General features: G+C 43.1%; 1 protein-coding gene across 2 annotated transcripts in view; it reads right to left on the bottom strand.

The window, feature by feature from the left end:
• Nucleotides 1-21,681, bottom strand: part of LOC145357045 (neuron navigator 1-like) — a 698,546-nt gene that overhangs the window by 120,525 nt on the left and 556,340 nt on the right. For both annotated transcript variants that reach the window (XM_080210100.1, XM_080210101.1), the window contains one exon: nucleotides 8,308-8,742. In XM_080210100.1, the coding sequence (XP_080066226.1) occupies nucleotides 8,308-8,742 (435 nt within the window). The remainder of the gene's footprint in view (nucleotides 1-8,307; nucleotides 8,743-21,681) is intronic.

The following is a 21,681-nucleotide window of genomic DNA, read 5'->3' as shown; positions in this document are numbered from 1 at the left end:
GGTGATTCTGTTGCCAAATCAATCTTAGCACTTTTGGAATTATAACATACAGAAATGCAAATATTTACGTCTACCACTGGCATAAGCCGAACGCCACAGGTTAAAAGCAGTGTACCAGTAAATAAAAAAATCATGAAAAGCCCAAAACAGAGATTTGTGTTTTCCCTTTTCGGAGCTGTGGCTCTTCAGCACATCCAGTTGTCACAGTTCCACATCAGCTGTTATTCACTGTGTTTATGTTTTGCTGTTCCCAGTGTGGGCTCCTCTACATTGGGAAGGCTAAATGTAGACTGGGTAACTGCTGTGCGGACCACCTTTACCCCAGCCTGTGCGGCACCTTTACCCCACTTGCCATTTCAACTCAGCATCTTGCTGTCACCTGCTGCTTAGTCACGTAAAAGCCTTCTGGACTCGACATTGACTTCAGTAACTTTGGACTGTGAACTTTCCCCTCCATCTCGACTGCCCCCTTTTGTTTTTCCCTGGCTTCTTTCAACACTACCCAGCCCTCCCCAACATGGCCACAGTCCCTTGTTCCTTTTGCTTCCACTGAGCACTGACCTTTGTTCTCCTATGAACACATTCTGCTATCCTACCATTGCCACTATTAACACTCTTCAGTCTCTATTGGCACCATTCACAGCCCCTTTACCTTATGTCCATCTTTGTCAATCTCTCCTTAGCTCCACCCTATCACTGACTTTCCTTCTGCCTCACCCCTCTCTCTAAGTATATAATTCATCACCTTTCTATTCCTCTTCAGTTCTGTAGAAGGGTCATATAGACTACTTTGTTTCTCTCTCCACAGATGTTGTTAGGCCTGCTGGATTTATCCAACATTTTCTGTTTTTATTTCAAATTTTCACCCGCACTCTCCATGATGTCCCCAATCACTAGGTCTGCTGCTCCTATAGAGACTTACAAGATAATGAAGGGGATGGTTAGGGTAGAGGTAGAGAGATTCTTTCCACTTAGAAAGGAAAACAGAACTAGAGGGCACAGCCTCAAAATAAGGTGGGGGGGCAGTTTAGATCGGAGTTGAGGAGGAACTTCTTCACTCAAGGGGTGCTGAATCTCTGGAATTCTCTGCCCATTGAAGTGGTGGAGGCTACCTCATTGAATATATTTAAGTCACAGGTAGATAGATTTCTGATAGACAAGGAAATTAAGGGTTATGGGGAGAAAGCGGGAAAGTGGAACTGATCCACTTCAGATCAGCCATGATCTTATTGAATGGCAGGACAGGCTCGAAGGGCTAGATGGCCTACTCCTGCTCCTATTTCTTATGTTCTTACGTCCTCCAGTATTTCAAATATGTGGAGATTTGTGAATAGAACTTTCACTCACCTGATGAAGGGCAGCGCTCCGAAAGATAGCAAATAAACCTTCTTACTATATTTCAAATATACAGAAGAGGAGAAAAAAAAAAGAACCCCCACATGAATACTCAATATTCTAATTTGCTTCCTCTTAAATTATTTTCTATCAGACTTACCAACTGGTGAATTGCATTTTGATGTATCTTAGTTGTAACAGTTGTAAAATCCCGACCACAATGGTTAACGTGTATATGTCCAAATTTGCAAGATGTCATTATATATTTGAGAGGAAATCAGAGTCGTGTAGCCACCCTGAGCTAGCTGGTACAACTGAGAAATGTCAAAATACAATTCACCAGTTGGTAAGTCTGATAGAAAATAATTTGAGAGGGAGCAAATTAGAATATTGTGTATTCATGTGGGGGTATTTTTTTCTCTCCTCTTCTGTACATTTGAAATATGATGTGGGTATGCCGGCGTTGGACTGGCGTAAACACAGTAAAAAGTCTGACAACACCAGGTTTTAGTCCAACCTATTTGATAATATTCTCACTAGCTTTCGAGGGGACAGCCTCTTCGTCAGGTGAATGGAGAGTTCTGGCCTCAGACAGAGCATATAAAGCACAGACAGTTTAGAGATTACTGATTAAAATGCGAATCCTTACACCTAACCTGCTGTTCAAGACCTGAAGTGGCTGACAATGTGAGTGGTAGGAGCACTGATCACAGTTTAAAGAGATGTGTATTGTCTCCAGACAGTACAGTAAGTGAGGTTTTGCAAACCCAGGCAAGTCACGGGGGTTACAGATAGTGCGACATGAACCCAAGATCCCTGTTGAGACCGTCCTCATGTGTGCGGAACTTGGCTATCAGTCTCTGCTCAGCGACTCTGCGCTGTCGTGTGTCGTGAAGGCCGCCTTGGAGAATGCTTACCCAAAGGTCAGAGGCTGAATGCCCGTGACCACTGAAGTGTTCGCCAACAGGAAGGGAACAGTCTTGCCTGGTGACTGTCGAGCGATGTTCATTCATCCGTTGTCGTAGCGTCTGCATGGTCTCCCCAGTGTACCATGCTTCGGGACATCCTTTCTTGCAACGTATCAGGTAGACAATGTTGGCCGAGTTGCAAGAGTATTTACCATGTACCTGGTGGATGATATTCTCACGTGTGATGATGGTTTCCATGTCGATGATCCGGCATGTCTTGCAGAGGTTGCTGTGACAGGGTTGTGTGGTATTGTGGTCACTGTTCTCCTGAAGGCTGGGTAGATGTCGTACGACATCTTCTCCGGAGTCTTCAACATATCATTGGTGAAGACGAACATCTCGCCAGGGCCATCCCCACACCCCCACTTCTTGCTTTCAGACAACCACACAACCTCAAACAGACCATTGTTCGCAGCAAACTACCCAGCCTTCAGGAGAACAGTGACCACAATACCACACAACCCTGTCACAGCAACCTCTGCAAGACATGCCGGATCATCGACATGGACACCATCATCACACGTGAGAATACCACCCACCAGGTACATGGTAAATACTCTTGCAACTCGGCCAACATTGTCTACCTGATACGTTGCAAGAAAGGATGTCCCGAAGCATGGTACATTGGGGAGACCATGCAGACGCTACGACAACGGATGAATGAACATCGCTCGACAGTCACCAGGCAAGACTGTTCCCTTCCTGTTGGCGAACACTTCAGTGGTCACAGGCATTCAGCCTCTGACCTTCGGGTAAGCATTCTCCAAGGCGGCCTTCACGACACACGACAGCGCAGAGTCGCTGAGCAGAGACTGATAGCCAAGTTCCGCACACATGAGGACGGTCTCAACAGGGATCTTGGGTTCATGTCGCACTATCTGTAACCCCCGTGACTTGCCTGGGTTTGCAAAACCTCACTTACTGTACTGTCTGGAGACAATACACATCTCTTTAAACTGTGATCAGTGCTCCTACCACTCACATTGTCAGCCACTTCAGGTCTTGAACAGCAGGTTAGGTGTAAGGATTCGCATTTTAATCAGTAATCTCTAAACTGTCTGTGCTTTATATGCTCTGTCTGAGGCCAGAACTCTCCATTCACCTGACGAAGAGGCTGTCCCCTCGAAAGCTAGTGAGAATATTATCAAATAGGTTGGACTAAAACCTGGTGTTGTCAGACTTTTTACTCCATTTGAAATATTGCAGGACATTTCACAAGTGCGATCACTTAATTTTGAGTGCAATCTGAAGCCATGCTTTAATTATTTTGATGGAATGTAATATATATTTGGGAATATTACAAATCTTGTTCCAGCTCCAAGAGCCTTGAACTCACTCTACTGTTTTCCTTTTTATGATTTTACTCAATTTGGAATTTAATTACGTCCTGCTGTCGAAATGTAAAGTGATTAATAATTACATGCAGGTGTTTGTAGTAAAACAGCAGCACTGTCAAGCTCTGGAAACCTTAAGATTGGCAGGAATGGTGCACCTTGCCAATCTGAATCTTTTATGAAAACCTTGATATTCAAATGTAAGCAAATTCCTAAAGCAAATAACGAACAGACATCTAAATTTTAAAACTTCATTTGTGGGATGTGGGTGTCACTAGCTGGGCCAGCACTTGCTGTCCATCCCTAAATGACTTCAGGAAGGTGGTGGTGAACTGCCATCTCGAACCGCTGCAGTCCGGCGGCCCAGTGGTTAGCACTGCTTCCTCATAATGCCAGGGACCCGGGTTCAATTCCGGCCTTGGGTCACTGCCTGTGTGGAGTTTGTATGTTCTCCCAGTGTCTGCATGGAAGGAAACGCTGGTGCTCCTGTTTCCTCCCATGGTCCAAAGATGTGCGGGTTAGGTTGATTGGCCCTAATGTCGGGGGATTAGCAGGGTAAAAATGTGGGCAAAGGCAGGAGAATGAGGATGAGAAAAATATCAGTCAGGACTGAATGGCAGAGCAGACTCAACGGGCTGAGTAGCCTAATTCTTCTCCAGTGTCTTTTGGGGTTATGGGAATAGGGCCTGGGTAGAATTGTCATCTGTGCAGACTTAATGGGCTGAATGGCCTCCCTCTGCACTGTAGGAATTCTATGAAATGTGACAGCTGCTACTTTGGGGCTCTTGGTTTTTCTCAGCAAGATTTCTCAGGATGGAATCTTGATTATGATGATGCTGAACACTAAGGAGGCCAATCGTAATTGCCAAAGGTTCCTCAGATGCCAGAACTAATTGCCACTATCATTCAGCAACATCTTTCTTCAGCAAGTGAAATTAAATATATGCCTGCACGTCAAAGATTACGAGTTACCCTTGAGTAAATCTCCCTGAACTGATTGCAGATAGCTGAAGCAACATCCCAAATAAACCTGGTTTTTCAGTAGAGAGGACTGTTCACAATAGTCGATACGCAACTGTGATGAATGGATACTACCAAAGGAACAACTACTGGGAAGAGATAAATCTCTATTTTGGGCTTTGCTTTTCACGAATACGGAATCTTCCAGGCAAATTTCCACTTTACCCAGAAATACTGCATATTTCAGTTCTTTCCAGAAGGTTATGCCTTAAGTAGCTGTTTAACTAAGTGAGAAAAGATGATGATTGAACAATTGACAGTCTTGTATTCCCACAAACAAGTTTCAGTTCTTGAAATTCCCTATGTTGACTGCAAGTTATTAACAACTAAAATAGAATGTCAAACTCTTTGTGGACAAAATGGGAAGTTTAGTCGTAAATGAATGAGTTGTGACAGAAGTTGTCTTTGAGGGGGGAAAAGATAATGTTTCAGAGGTAGCAATTTTGTTCAAACCATTTTAGGTATTATGGCATATTGGAGTCAGAATATTGTGAATACTTATGGTCTATTTTTGCCTGAACAAATATTGTCTGCATTCATAGATTGAAGCCTATAACATCCAAGCTCACCAGCATCAGACTGGAGGTACCCCAAAGATGTGCTGCAGAACCCCTCTCAGGTTTTTATAGATAAGGTTACATGGCAATTTCCCAAAAGTGCAAATTTTCCCCAGTCAATTATCCTGCACTGGAAACAATTTAAAAATGCAATTTAAATTGCATTTTGGATGGTTCCTACTCTGTCACACCAACGCTTACCCAGAAAAAGTTAAAATGTTTTCTAAATTCTGGGTGATTATTATACAGACCCAGACTGACTCCCCCTTTGACCGCACCTCCCTCACCCTCTCCGCCTCCCCCCCCAGCCCCATCAAACTGTCCTCCTGACCCCGTCTCCCATGAGGCCTTTTCCCACCATCTGACTACTTCCCCCATTCATGGGATTCCACCCTCCTTCCCCTCCACCCAATCCTGGACCTAATCAAACTCCCCACAGGCTAAACTCACTCCTTCTCTGTCCCCACCCTCCCGCGAGATCCAATACACCCCTGACCAAAACCCCCCTCCCACAGGACATAACCAAGTACCCTATCTCCTGTTAGCTTGACCAGTCTTGACTACACTCCCAATTACAGCATCCAGCCCAACCTTCACTTCGACCCCCCTCTGTCAGAGATGATGCTCCTACTCCTCAGGCCCCACCCAACTTGACCACAACATCCCCCTCCATGTCAGATGGGGCTGGACTTTGACACTGGGCTTCCAGGGTGAGCTGCATTACCTGGATCTTGCCCAGTCTGAGTTAGAAGGTTGGGTAAAATCAGACTGAAAGAAAAATTGCATAAAAATTGGGCACGGATTGGCAATCGAACACTGATTGTCACTCTGGGAAAGTTAGGGTCCATTGTATGACAACACATATTTACTAAAGAAGTGTGTTATTATTTTTTGCTAATCTTTTACATCAAAATTTTGCGTTAAAGAGTTTATTTGTTAGTCACAAGTAAGCCTTACATTAAGGTTGCAACGAAGTGAATGTGAAATTCCCACGGTCGCCTGTTTGGGTCAATGCACCTATCCAGCATGTCTTTCAGAATGTGGGAGTAAACCGAAGCACCCAGAGGAAACCCACACAGACACAGGGAGAACATACAAACTCCACACAGACAGCAACCCAAGCTGGGAATCGAACCCAGGTCCCTGGTGCTGGAAGGCAACAACACTAACCACTGTGCCACCATGCCGCCAGTCGATATAAATACTTATTTCAGTAGAATCGTAGGCTATAAGAAACTCACACAGTGACATACCTATCCGTTAAAAACAGGAATGGGATGAAGATGTTATTTGGCCTTTTTTATTCCATAACTACATCATCTTATATTTTTAACTCCAGCCCAACTCTTCAGTTAGTCGCATAACTTGCAGGGGACCAGAAATGTTGGTGATGTGCATAAAAATAGTTTCTCAATACTGAAATAATTAGGAAGAGCATGGCATTACAGCAATCTTTCAGGATTCAACTTAAATGTTAATTGTTGAATACCCAACTTGATCATTAAATAAAGTTAAGCAGTCATTAAGCAATCAATTTGTCACATTCAACTAGATTTTCCTATATAGGACATAGAACATAGAACATTATAGCGCAGAACAGGCCCTTCGGCCCACGATGTTGCGTCGACCAGTTAAAAAGCAATGACCCTCTAACCTAAACCAAACCCTTTCCATCCATAAACCTATCCACGGATCTCTTAAACGCCCCCAAACTAGGCGCATTTATAACTGCAGCAGGCAGGGCATTCCAATCCCTCACCACCCTCTGGGTAAAGAACCTACCCCTGACATCCGTCCTATAACTACCACCCCTTAATTTAAAGCTATGCCCCCTCGTGCTAGCTTTCTCCATTCGAGGAAAAAGGCTATCACTGTCCACCCTATCTAAACCTCTAATCATCTTATATGTTTCAATAAGGTCCCCTCTTAGCCACCTTCTTTCTAACGAAAACAACCTCAAATCCCTCAGTCTCTCCTCATAGGACCTCCCCTCCATACCAGGCAACATCCTGGTAAACCTCCACATCCTCCACATCCTATTGAGAGCGTAGCCTGGATTTTCACTTAAAAAATACACAAAAATGGGAAACACTAACCCCAAACCTACTAAGTTAAGTATATAAAAATTCCACTCTTGGTAATTGTAAGTATACTGTGTGGTTGCTATGTCAAACACTTTTGTGTACTTCAATCCACAAGCTAAGTACATGCAAATATCTTTTCACAAATTTAGTTATTTTGCTTTTGTCAAATGGATAACTTAATGGATACCTTTGAAAGCAGTTTTACTGTGCAACACGTCAGGTAGGTGAAAACATTGTAAAACAATAGTGATCTGTGGATTACATTCTATCAAATAAACATGAACTTTATTAAGCTCATGCTGATGATGCTCAACAAACCTGACTAGATTCAAATCACATGCCTTCGCCATGCATCAATTTAGAAGGTGCACCTGTTAAATACAGATGAAACATAGAAGGCTTGCAACATTCCAACACACTGTACAAATAATAACAACATTATAAGCAAAAAGGATAAAGTTGCCATAGTTCCTGATAACCAAAGGCTACTCTCCCTTTGAGGGGAAGAGCTGACCTCAGGTGATTTATTAACACGTGGATCACCACACCTCAGATGAGAGGCAAGATTGAGAAGTGAGGCCTTCATGACGAACCTTGGTCAGTACGGGGATTGAAACCTTGCTGTTGGCATTACTCTGCATCACAAACCAGCTGTAAATACTTCAGAGCAAAAGATCATAAATCCTAAATAATCAGCAAGGAACATATATACTTGACTAAAGTGCCAATTGAACTTCTCACCTGCTAAGGTTTGAAGCGGTTAAGTGTGATTTAAAATCTTTGGCATTATTTCACATACTGACTGTTCTAATATCAAACAGACACCATTAAAATATATTTCAATTCAGTAATTGTCAGCAAAATGACTGAGTACGCCATTAAATGGAGCTGAAAATCTAATAAAAATGAATTAAATCAGCATCTTCCACCCAAAAGAGCTGCTAATGATACAGTCTTACTGTGTCTAGTTCTTTCTACTAAATAAGCTCTAAACAAATTACTGACATACCTCTCCATCTGTGAGAATCTAGAACTCCCAGTCCACGTGAGCGCACTGTGATCCTCTTCCCTTGAAAGCGTACCACTCGCAGAGAATGAGCATGGAACACTCAATGGGAGATCTAAAGATTCCATGCTGGTGTGCAGGCTACTAAGTTTAGGGTACATTAGGGTTTCCTTGTTGTTTGTGAAATTGCTAACCAGGCCCAGCCCCTGACTAAAGGTACCAGAATTTACATTAAGCACAGGGGCAGGACTAGGTGTCAGACATGGAGTCAAACTGATTCCAGCTGTCTGGGCGTCGCTGGTTTTGGTTAAAGTTTCACTGGCAACACTGCTCGTGACAGACGCATGTCCTGAGGTTGAAGAATCCAGGCTGTTTGAGTTGATTTTGTCAATATTGGCTAATGCAGGTGGTTTGCTGATTCCTTTTGAACTAATCACCCTAGAGTGAAAAAGAAAAAAAGAATTCAATAACTATTTGATTCATGTGGAAAATTCAATTAAAACATGGGGGAATTAAAAAAAAGGACGCTTTCACATTGAAGCTTACAATTAAACATCAAGACCATTTCAAAATCGAACACCAATTCTGGACATGTAAACATGTAAAAATATTAAGAAATTTAAGTTAATTTGCTCATTTCTGTTTTTAGCGTGGTTTGCATAAAAGATAGTTATCTTCTTCGAATCACTTTCTTTGTGAGAAAGATTAATCGTGATATTAATTAGGAAAAAAACACTCTCCACTGTAGACATATTAAAGAAACGATAGTGTTACCATTGAGTTTCATAATAAAGATACCCCCCAACCACATCTCAAACAGTACCCACAACTATATTGGAAAAACTCGTCAGATCTGACAGCATCTGTGGAGAGAAAATAGAACCAACATTTCAAGACTGGATGACTCTTCATCACAGGAAATAGAATTTCCATTTGTCCCTTTTACCTTGTCCAGCTCTGACAAAGGGTCACTCAGATTTGAAACTTTGGCTCTATTCTCTCTCTACAGATGCTGTCAAATCTGAGATTTTCTAGCATTTTCTGTTTTTGTTTCAGATTCCAGCATCCGCATAATTTGTTTTTACTCATTACTATATTAGTACACAGTGTGAATTTGTGCATGCTCATACAAGAGATAAATTTATTGCAATTCTATTGTATAGCTCGAATTATGATTATATGAAGCAGTTTTGATACATGTATTAAAATCTGCAATATAAAAAAGCTGTGAAAGTGTGATTACTGGGTACAATAAAGCTAAGAAGTCTCCAGAGCTAATTTCTCTGAAAAATAATTGCAGAGACTTTTTTATAAAGTTACGTTTTATATTTTGGTTTCTACCATAATCCCAATCTTCTTTCATTCTCTAAGCTAAGGAGTACAACACCATCTCTAATATTTGGTCTCAGATTATTATGGCTTTGCATCATGGTACAATTCCAGACTGGTGCAAAGCACTAGATGCCTGGAATCTTGCGGAACCTAATGAAGAATCCTTTTAATGTCAGGAGAAAGCAGGTGTTCTTTCTGAGTCTTATAACACATGGAGTTCCTTTGTTACCCATTTTAATGCCAGTTGCAATTGTAAATATAATTTAGTACTTAGGTTATGCACTAAATGGCTACCAGACAGACTGGGATTTGTTGTGCAATGGAACTTTTTATCACATTTCCTGTAGAACCGTTCAGTATGACAACAAAATATGTGACTCCATTTTGCTACAGGATAGAAAATATTGAACAAATTAGCCAGAAAAGTGGTAGTCTGCAATGACACTTAAAATAAAACCGCATCCTTCTGCACAAACAAATCTAATATGGATTTAAATGCAAAATGACCCAGAACTTTTGATATCAGCTGAGGCACTAAAATTGGCCTCAGCACTGCTGGGCTACAAGAGGACATTCAGTCAGAGTTCCCATGACTCATCCCAGATACTGAAGACGTTGGCATATCAATCGACATTTGAAGCCTTGAAAAATCCCTCTAAAAGCAGAAGTCGATTTACATGCAGAGTGTAAAAATGAATCACCAGATGTGGCTGGTCGCAATTTTGAAATGTCCTCAGCATCCAATGCAGTGTGTGTTTGTGTGGGGTAGGACGAGGGGGGAGGGAAGAGTGTGACCTATATGCTAAATACATGCAAAAGCATGGTTACTGAAAAACAGCAAGATGGTCAATGCCTTCAGGAAAGGAAGTGGAGAGAGAAACTGTGTGAAAAGGAAGCAAGGTTGTAAAATTTAAGTTTGCCATTAAATGAAAACAGTGTATTGACAGCAAAAAGGGTCATTTTTATTACATAAGAGACAGACTACAAAAGTTTTTTTTGTAATTTATTGCATTTGTGTGAGGAGGTTGATCTCTTGCGAGCAATGAAAATGGATTAACCGCTTTACAAGTTAAATGTTCTACAGCAGCCACCTTATATGAACCATTGAAGCGGTTTATAAATAATACCAAACGATTCCACAGTTTTACGCTGCGAATTAACATCTGGAGACTGTGTTGAGTGCATCCACATTCAGTTTATGTAGGACCTTTAATAGGATGCCAAGGTGGCTGATATCTGCCCAGTTATATTCAAAGCACATCCTGCACTTCAAAATGACAATGAACTAACCTGGTATTACAAACACCCATTTTCATACGGTGGACAAGAAACACATCAGGCTGAATTTTATATTGAGGTGTTGGCTTGCGCAGTGGCGGCAAATTTGGGGATGGATGAGCTCACTTCTCCTGGCCTAATAGGTCATGATCAATTTTACATTGCTCAGGCAGTTAATAGCTTGAAGTCATGGCTTCTATCCTCACAGGGGTAGGCTGTTCACCTCCAGCAGCTGCTGAGCTACTCGATGGCCAGAAGCTCTGCAGTCGCAGTGGCACCACCAGGAGCGGGCTCTTGCTGGGGATGCAGTTAGTCTCTGAACAGGAGCAGTGCCGAAGACCAGACTTAAAGGTAAATGGGGAGACCTCCTGGGCGCCAGTCCGGATGGCTGATGCCTAGTCATTTGGCATGAGCATTCCCTGGCATTGGTAAAGTAGGTTGGCACAGTTGTTAGCATGACTGCCTTAAATCACCAGGGACCTGTGTTCAGTTCTGTTCTCAGGTGATTATCTGTGTGGAGTTGGCCCATTCTCTGCATGGGTTTCATCTAGATGCTCCAGTTTCTTCCCACAATCCAAAGTTGTGTGGGTTAGGTTGATTGCTATACTAAATTGCCCCTTAGTGTTAGGGGGATTAGCAGGGTAAATACATGGGGTTAAGGGGACAGGGCCTTGGTGCAGCCTTGATGGACTGAATGACTTCCTTCTGCATCGTAGGGATTTTATGATATATCAGATATATATAAATTAAGTGGAATTGTGGGAGGAATGTCACCTACCTACCTAGGCTGGTGCTTAACCAATGGTGGGATAAGTGGTGGGCGGCTTGCCCTTGCTTGGACCAATTGAGACATAAGTGGCCATCTGAGCCATTTAAAGTCATAGAGGTTTACAGCATAGAAACAGGCTCGTCGACCCAACTTGTTCATGCCGTCCTTTTTTTAAGCCCCCAAGCTAATCCCAATTGCTCACATTTGGCCCATATCCCTCTATACCCAACAAACCCATGTAACAATCTAAATGCTTTTTAAAAGAAAAAACTGTACCTGCTTCTACTACTACCTCTGGCAGCTTGTTCAAGACATTCACCACCCTCTGTGTGAAAAAAATTGCCCCTGTGGACCCTCTTGAATCGCTTCCCTCTCACCTTAAACCTATGCCCTCTAGTTTTGGATTCCCCTACCTTTGGGAAAAGATATTGACTATCTAGCTAATCTGTGCCCCTCATTATTTTTTAGACCTCTATAAGATTACCCCTCAGCTTCCTACACTCCAGAGAAAAAAGTCCCAGTCTATTCAGTCTCTCCTTATAAGTCAATCCATCAAGTCCTGATAACATCCTAATAAATCTTTTCTGAACTCTTTCTAGTTTAATAATATCCTTTCTATAATAGGGTGACCAGAATTGCACACAGTATTCCAACTGAGGCCTGTACAACTTCAACAAGACATTCCAAATCTCTTATAAACATTTATATAAAAAAACAGTGGAACTTACATCCCTCTCATCTCATTAGCTGGACAGCGACATTTATTTAGCACCGAAACACAGCCCTGAAACCGCAACACTGTAGTCTGGGTCTCAGATCCCTGTCAAATGGAATGTCAACAATAGTCCCAGATACAAGCCACAGACTCAAAAAGCTAGGTCAGGATCTCCTGGTCTAACTGGACCATCAAGCTGCTGACCTCTATTGGTAATCAAAAGGACCTGATCTCTGATACCCAATACAAGAATAGTCACAGCATCTTGGTACAGGACAGGGAGATTTGCCCTGAAAGCTATTTGATCTTGGGCGATACAATGACTACTTCGATTGTGGTAGCGTGGTCCCTTTAAGGGGGGTAATCCCAGTGGGCTATGGAGAGGCAGCACCGGAAGCCGAGCCAATCACTTGCATGGTCAGGGAGTAACCTCAGTTGAAGCCAGGGAGCAGAAGACTGTAGTTGTGTATTGTACTTCTGTCAGGCCATCGCTGGTACACACTGATATATCGTGGCCCTGGCCCAAACACTGCTGGAAAATTGGCTGCGTTTCAGAGACACTGTAGGTTGATGGGAAATGTGGCTAAGTTACATAAGGCACTATAAATAACCAAGGAATCTGCCACAAGATACAAGGCAGTAGGAGTTCCCTGGACTTCAAAGTTGATCATCAGTTTGAAGTGCCAGAGAACAAGTGGTTGTAAACAATCACCCATCGCAAGGGAGTGTAAGGGGTAATGATTGTGATGGATGGAAGCCATAAATATGTGTGGTAATCTGTCAGGAACAAAGGAACAAGCTGACACCCCATCCCAAAGAAGTCACAGACATAACCAAATCAGTGATAACCTACAAGGAAAACTATGGTGGAAGGTAGTCTCAAGCTTTAGACTTGAAGATGGAGTTCAATCCCCATTTGTACCTGGCCAGTACAATTTGGTGGTGACATTTCTAAAACTTCACTGGTCATCATTAAATGAGTACTGACGTTTAAACTTATGCTAAGGAATTTGTAGTGGTAGCAAGGGAAGGTGGAATCACTGCACGTTTTAAACAGGATATCCTCTTGTAGTTGTGATAAGCATTGGGATTTTATATTTTGTTTAATAAATGAGTGATTTGATACAAGAATAAAGTTGCTGTGTCTATCAATGGCCTGGAACAAGGGTCTCAGTCAACAACATTGTTGTTAATAAAAACTTTTTAACTGGAAGTCACAAGTAGCCCTAAAAGTTATTACAGATAGTGTCGAGATTGCTATTTTCTTTTAAGGAGTCAGAAGTGTTTTAAATGACTATTTTTTCATGTCTTCATGGATAGTTGAATCAAAGTCTGGAATTAATCTCCAGAGAGGGCAGCACAGCAGTTAGCACTGCTGCCTCACAGCGCCAGGGACCCGGGTTCAATTCTAGCCTTGGGTCACTGTCTGTGCAGAGTCTGCACGTTATCCCTGTGTCTGCATGGGTTTCCTCCAGGTGCTCCAGTTTCCTACCACAGTTCAAAGATGTGCAGGCGAGATGGACTGGCCATGGTAAATTGCCCCCTTCTGTCAGGGGGATTAGCAAGTTAAATATGTGGGGTTACAGGGATAGGGCCTGGGTGGGATTGTTGTTGGTAAAGGCTCGATGGGTCAAATGGCCTCCATCTTCACTGTAGAGATTCTATGCTAAAATGGCCTTGATTTTGTATCGAGAGCTAATGTCGCTCACCTTTACCATGGAGTAATTCAGACAGCAACCCCTGCAATGCACACATAAGCATTTCAACACAGAAACCCAGAAATTGCAGTTTTCAGCTACCATGTGCCTCCATTGCTATATTATAACAACACCTCCCTGATATGGACTAGACATTGAAACAAATGTTAAGGGCATGAAATTGCACCACCACCCCGCTAGTTACTCATCAAATACAACTGGGTGGCACAGTGGCACTGTGGTTAGCACTGCTGCTTCACAGCTCTAGAGACCTGGGGTAGATCCCCAGCTTAGGTCACTGTCTGTGTGGAGTTTGCACATTCTCCTCGTGTCTGTGTGGGTTTGCTCCGATTTCCTCCCACCGCCCAAAGATGTGCCGGTTAGGTGGATTGGCCATGCTAAGATTGCCCCTTAGTGTCCTGAGATGTGTAGGTTAGAGGGATTAGTGGGTAAATGTGTAGGGGTGGGGCCTGGGTGGGATTGTGATCAGTGCAGACTCGATGGGCCAGATGGCCTCTTTCTGCACTGTAGGGTTTCTATGGTTCTATGAACAGAAAAGGTTAGGTATTCAGGTACAAATTAATTTTAATCAGTCATAATTATTGTGAACCCCACCTGTCCTAGAAATGTAATTTTACAGGGGTAATATTTCTTTCCTTAAAAATGTAGTGCTGGCATGTTAAAAAAAAGAACTTATTTTAAAACTTTTGTTGGAGATGGTCATTGCCTAGCGCTTTTGTGGCATGAATGTTACTTGCCACTTTTCAGTGCAAGCCTGAATATTGTCCAGGTCTTGCTGCATGTGGGCATAGACTGTTCTAACATGTGAGGAGTCATGAATGATGTTGAATATTGTGCAATCAAAAGCAAACATCTCCAGTTTTGACCTTATAATGGAAGGGAGGTCATTGATGAGACAACTTATGACGGTTGAGCCTGAGGTCCTGAGGAACTCCTGCAATGATGCCCTGGGGCTGAAACAATTGATCTCCAACAGCCATACTATAATGCAGCCATATCTTTCCTGCCCGACCTTCTGACCTGGGCCTTGTGTGAAATGTGTAACTGATTTCTCAGGCCTACAGTCCAGTGTAAACAGAATTGTGGAAGCAGAAGCCACGATCCCTTTTGATGTTATTAGCTGCCATGAAGCAGGTAGATTTAAGGGTTGTTAGGAGCAGTGGGGAGTGGGAGCGTAGGCGGGAGGTTGGTGAGGGTTGTTGGGTAAGTAGTTGGGGTACAGTCAAGGATGTTTTGGGGGGTAGTCTTGGACTCAAGAGGGTAGTCATGGGGAAGTGGGGGTAGTCATGGGTAGTTGAGAGGGTATTGAGGGGATGAGAGAGGGAAATACACGGAAGCCAAGAGGGTAGTCAGCGGCATCTTGTTGGGCAGGAGAGGGTACTGGGAGGATGAACTGACCGGCCCAATGAGGGGGTCACTATCAGAATTACCCAGGCGTTAGAAGTGATTTTAACTCCTCTAAGCTTTCCTGGATAACCATCCTGGTAAAACAGATGCAACCATACAAAGTTTGCAATTTAAGTCAGAGTTTCAGATGATTTCTAACATAGGATAATTGCCAATGGAACTCTGAATCTCCTGGGTAATAGCTGTGCAATCCTTGGGTGTTGAGGGGGGGGGCAGCATGCGTCATCCTTCAGTGTATCTTTGGGGTACCCCCTGGGCACGACACCCCAGAGATTGGAAGTTATGCTTGCATATAATTTTTGTTGCAATATTTCAATGTATTCATCAAATTCAGTCCCTCAGGCCAGTGTTTGATGGATTTTTGCAGTATTGATTTTTTTCCTAAATTTCAAAGCAAATTGTACAGATTGCAAACTCATACAATAACACACAAAGTCTTAGGACTCATTTCATTGATTTTCACCTTGCCTGGCTTAAGCCTACGTGCAATAAATTTAAAGTCAGATAATCCCTGTTCTCACTATGCAGCACTATGTGGCAGTAATGTATGGCACTGTTGAGAGAAAAAGGTAAAGGATGAGGAATTGACCTCAGTAGCATTGCTCTTTGGGCCAAAGGATGGGGTGTCCTTAACCCTCCAAAGTATTCAAGGAGCATGCCACACACCCTTTCAATGGGTCATGAGTGTCGCAGGTAAGACCATAAGACACAGGAGCAGAATTAGCCTACTCAGCTCATCGAGTCTGCTCCGTCATTCAATCATGGCTGATATTTTTCCATCCCCATTCTCTAGCCTTTTCCCCTAACTCTTGATCTGCTTATTACTCAAGAACCTATCCATCTCTGCCTTAAAGACATTCGATGACCTGGCCTCCACAGCCGTCTGCGGCAAGGAGTTCCACAGATTTACCACTTTCTGGCTGAAGACATTCCTCCTCATCACTGTTTTAAAGGATCGTCTCTTTAGCCTGAGGTGCCCTCTGGTTCTGGTTTTTCCTACTTATGGAAACATCCTGTCCACGTCCACACTATCCAGGCCTCGCAGTGTCCTATACGTTTCAATAAGATCCCCCCTCATCCAGCCAGTACAGATCCAGAGTCCTCAGCCGTTCCTCATACGACAAGCTCTTCATTCCAAGGACCATTTTGTGAACCTCCTCTGGACCCTTTCCAAGACCAGCACATCCTTCCAAAACTGCTCACAATACTCCAGATGGAGTCAGACCAGAGCCTTATACAGCTTCAGAAGTACTTCCCTGCTCTTGTATTCTAGTCCTCTTGACCTGAACACTAACATTGCATTTGCCTTCCTAACTGTCAACTGAACTTGCATGTTAACCTTAAGAGAACCTTGAACAATGACTCCCAAGTCCCTTTGTGCTTCTGATTTCCTAAGCATTTTCCCATTTAGAAAATAGTCTACGCCTTCGTTCCTCCTTCCAGATTGCATAACCTCACACTTTTCCACATTGTATTCCACTTACTACTTCTTTGCCCACTCTCCTAACCTGGCCAAGCCCTTCTGCAGCACCCCCCTCCCACGTCCTCAATACTATATACCTTTGTATCATCTTAGTAACAGTGCCTTCAGTTCCTTCCTCCGTATATTGTGAAAAGTTGTGGTCTCAGCACTGACTCCTGAGGCACAACACTAGTCACTGGCTGCCATCCTGAAAAAAGAGCCCTTTATCTACATTCTCTGCCTTCTGCCAGTCAGCCAGTCCTCTATCTATGCCAGGATCTTACCCTTAACACCATGGGCACTTATGTGGCACCTTGTCAAAGGCCTTCTAGAAATCTAAATAAATCACATCCCCGGTTCTCCTTTATCTAATTTCCTTGTTACCTCCTCAAAGAACTCCAACAGATTTGTCAGACATGACCTCCCCTTGACAAAGCCGTGCTGATTCAGTCCAACTTTATCATGGACTTCCAAGTACTCCGCAATCTCATCTTCAATAATGGACTCTAAAATCTTGCCAATGACTGAAGTTAGGCTAACCAGCCTATAATTTCCCGTCTGCTGCCTCCCTCCCTTCTTAAACAGCGGTGTTACGTTAGCTACTTTCCAGTCCTCTGGTAATCTCCCTGCCTCCAGTGATTCCTGAAAGATCATCAACAATACCTCCACAATTTCCTCAGCTATCTCTTTTAGAGTCCTGAGGTGTAGTTCATCTGGTCCAAGTGATTTATCCACCTTTAGTTTCCCCAGAACATCCTACTCAGTGATGGCCATCACACTCACCTGTGCCCCCCGATTCTGCTCTGCATCCCACTGGTGTCTTCCACCGTGAAGACTAATGCAAAGTAACTCTTCGGGTAAGAACAGCATTTGCTGCCCATCCCTAATTGCCCTTGAGAAAGGGGTGGTGAGCCTCTTCCCTCAACTGTAGGGGGGAGCTATACAATAAATGGCAGAACCATCAGGAGCATAGACACACAGAGGGACCTGGGTGTGCAAGTCCACAGATCCTTAAAGGTGGCAGCACAGGTGGAGAGAGTGGTGAAGAAGGCATATGGCATGCTTGCCTTTATAGGATGGGGCATAGAGTATAAAAGTTGGCACGTGATGTTGTAGCTATATAGAATATTGGTTAGGCCACATTTGGAATACTGCATCCATTTCTGGTAGCCACATTATCAGAAGGACATGGAGGCTTTGGAGAGAGTACAGAAAAGGTTTACCATGATGTTGCCTGGTATGGAGGGTCTTACCTATGAGGAGAGATTGGGTAAACTGGGGTTGCTTTCCCTGGAAAGACGGAGGATGAGGGACGACCTCATAGAGGTGCATAAAATTATGAAGGGCACAGATAGGGTGAACAGTGGGAAGCTTTTTCTCAAGTCGGAGGTGACGAGCACAAGGGGTCACAGGTTTAAGGTGAGGGGGGCAAGGTTCAACACAGATGTCAGGGGGACATATTTTACACAGAGGGTGGTGGGGGCTTGGAATGCACTGCCAAGCAAGGTGGTTGAGGCGGACACGCTGGGATCGTTTAAGACTTATCTAGATAGCCACATGAACAGACTGGAAATAGAGGGATACAAACAAATGATCTAATTGGGCTCATGAGTGGCACAGGCTTGGAGGGCCGAAGGGCCTGTTCCTGTGCTGTATTGTTTTTTGTTTGTTTTGTTTGCTGAAGTGACACAGCGATACAAGGAAGGGATTCCAGAATTTTAAACTAGTGACAGCGAAAGGCTGATGATTTTGTTCCAAGTCAGGAAGGTGAATGGCTTAGAGGGAAACTTGCAGGTGATGATGTTCCCATATTTCTGCCACCCATTTCCTTGGTTGTGCACTTCAACAAGGCTGTCAAAGTGGCCTTGGTGAGTTGCTGCAGTACACCTTGTATATAGTACATCCTGCTGCCACTGTGCATGGTGCCAATGGGGATTTGATGACGACATTGTTATTACGGAGCTCAAAGATTCAGCTGATACTGTCATAACCTCACGCCATTTAAATGGATTAGACACTGGTCCATCAAAACCAGCAATGCGGCGATTGAAAACCTGGGTATCCACAACCTCTCACATTCAACCATTCTTCTGGTCTCTCACAATCACAACGCACTTCCATTTTAAGAGGTGTAGGATAGTCTGATGCAATGATAGTAAGTATGGATTTTGAGTCCTCTGTCCACACACAGCAACAAACAATTGGTGTTTATTGTTGGCTGTGTACAGAATTCATGATCTTGAGCAGTGTGAAGATGCATACTGTCTGCTTAAAGTTTTGAAGTTTTATTTGTTAGTCACAGGCAGGCTTACATTAACACTGCAATTAAGTCACTGTGAAAATCCCCCAGTCGCCACAAGCCAGCGCCTGTCCGGATACACTGAGGGGGAAGTTAGCATGGCCAATGCATTTACCAGTACATTACTCAGACTGTGGGAGGAAACCGGAGCAGCAGGAGGAAACCCACACAGACACTGGGAGAATGTGCAGACTCCACACAGACAGTGACCTGAGCCGGGATTGAACCTGGGTCCCTGACGCTGAGAGGCAGTAGTGCTAACCAGTGTGCCACCATGTTTCACATCCAACAGGCGAAAGTTAATTGTGCACTGCCATCCCTGTACCCACTCCTGGAGGTTTGTTCAATTTGTCATTGTGTTAAACCTTGTGCATTAAGATTTTTTAAAGGTTCCAATTCTGTTCCGTTTATAGATTCCTTCTTCCACATATTTTCCATTTGTTTCCTATTTTCCCTTGTCCATTTGTAAGTTAAACCTTGGAGCAAATGAGTTTAACAGTTTGATTGTTTCCATCCTTTGCTCCATGTGTTCGTACTTGGATGTCTTACACAAAAAAACATGCCAAAGTAGCACAAGGGAAAATCTGTACTCAAGAGGAAAATCCAGTATTATTCAAGGTATGCAACAGAAAGTGGGAATTTTCCTTTTACATCATCATATGCATCAAGTTTATCCTTTTAAACACAAAGATATTTCACAGCAAATACAATTCAACAGTTATATTGCACTTTTCTGGACCTTGGTTACTTGAATAAAAATATTGTAGATCCCTAAAACATAGCCTTGGATATTTTCAAACTGCTGAAGGGTTCAAACTCCTAGAAGATGTATGATTCTATGTTTGTATGTATCCTTTATGGAAGCTAATTTGAAATGTACTTTTAAATATGTCTTACAATTCCAAATGCCTGTGACATTAATCAGAAACATTGGAAAAGATTGGTGAGGGAAGTGTGGTTTTTTTTTTATTTGAACTTTCAAAAAGCCTTTGACAAAGTACCACGTTACAAACGCATTGCAAAATGAAATCCCATGAGATTACAGTGGCAGTGTGGATACTAAATTGGCTAAAGGGTAACTGATGGTGAGTAATGGTGAATGTTGTTTTCCAGACTGAGGCTGAATGGATTCTTCCAGGGGCTGATATTCAGATCGAAGTTCCTTTTGAACTCTATTAATGACCTGACCTTGGGTAGGCAGGACATAATTTCAAAGTCTACAGATGGTGCAAAACTCAGAAATGCAGAAAACAGCAAGGAAGTTAGTAACAGACATCAGGAGGACTTTGCCACACCTTATATTTGTGCTTAAGTTAACTAAATGGTACAATTTTAAAAAGGGGCTGAAGGGGACATGGTACACAAAGCTTTGAAGGTGACAGGACAGCACGCGGTTAGCACTACCGCCTCACAATGCCAGGGACACAGGTTCGATTCCAGCCTTGTTCACTGTCTGTGTGGAGTTTGCACTCTCTCCCCACGTCTGCGTGCGTTTTCTCCGGGTGCTATAGTTTCCTCCCACACTTCAAAGATGTGCGGATTAGGTTGATTAGCCACGCTAAAGTTGACCCTCGTGTGGGGTTATGGGAATAGGGCCTGGGTGGGATTGTGGTCAGTACAGACTCGATGAGCCAAATAACCTCCTTCTGTAACGCAGGGATTCTATGGACTGTCAAACTTTAGGCTGAAAGAACAAGACAGGGTCACAGATTTAATCTGCTCTGCTAGCTAATTCCATAACATATCTATCTGATCTTCAACCATACCCCACCCCCCACAATCCAGGTGACCCATATGTATTACGCAGCATCATATCTGAGTTCTGTATACCTAATACTTAAATACACACACACACACACACACACACACACACACACACACACACACACACACACACACACACACACACACACACACACACACACACACAATGAGCTATCGTCATGACAAGGATAAGATGAGAAGTCTGTGACAAAACAGACTATGTCACAAATCACCCTCCCACCCAACGTGGTATCATCTGCAACCTTTGAGATGTTACATTTTGTTCCCTCATCCAAATCATTAATATAATATTGTGAATTGCTGGGGTCCCAGCACCGATCCCTGTAGCATCCCACTAGTTACAATTTGAAAAGGACCCATTAATTACTACTCTTTGTTTTCTCTCTGCCAGCTAGTTTTCTATCCATCTCGGTACACTTCTCCCAATAATATGCGCCTTCATCTTACACGATAAACTCTTGTCAAACACTTTCTGAAGGTCCAAATATACTACATCGACTGGCTCCGCCTTGTCAACTCTACTAGTTACATCTTCAAAGAATTCCATCAGATTTGTCAAGCATGATTTCCCCTTCATAAATCCAAGCTGATTCTGTCTGATCCAGCCATTGC

This window comes from Carcharhinus amblyrhynchos, chromosome 22, assembly GCF_965287045.1.
Source record: "Carcharhinus amblyrhynchos chromosome 22, sCarAmb.v2.hapA, whole genome shotgun sequence".
In the NCBI taxonomy this organism is placed as follows: domain Eukaryota; kingdom Metazoa; phylum Chordata; class Chondrichthyes; order Carcharhiniformes; family Carcharhinidae; genus Carcharhinus; species Carcharhinus amblyrhynchos.
The sequence above is the reverse complement of the archived record's forward strand: the minus strand, read 5'-3'. Positions and strand labels throughout refer to the sequence as shown.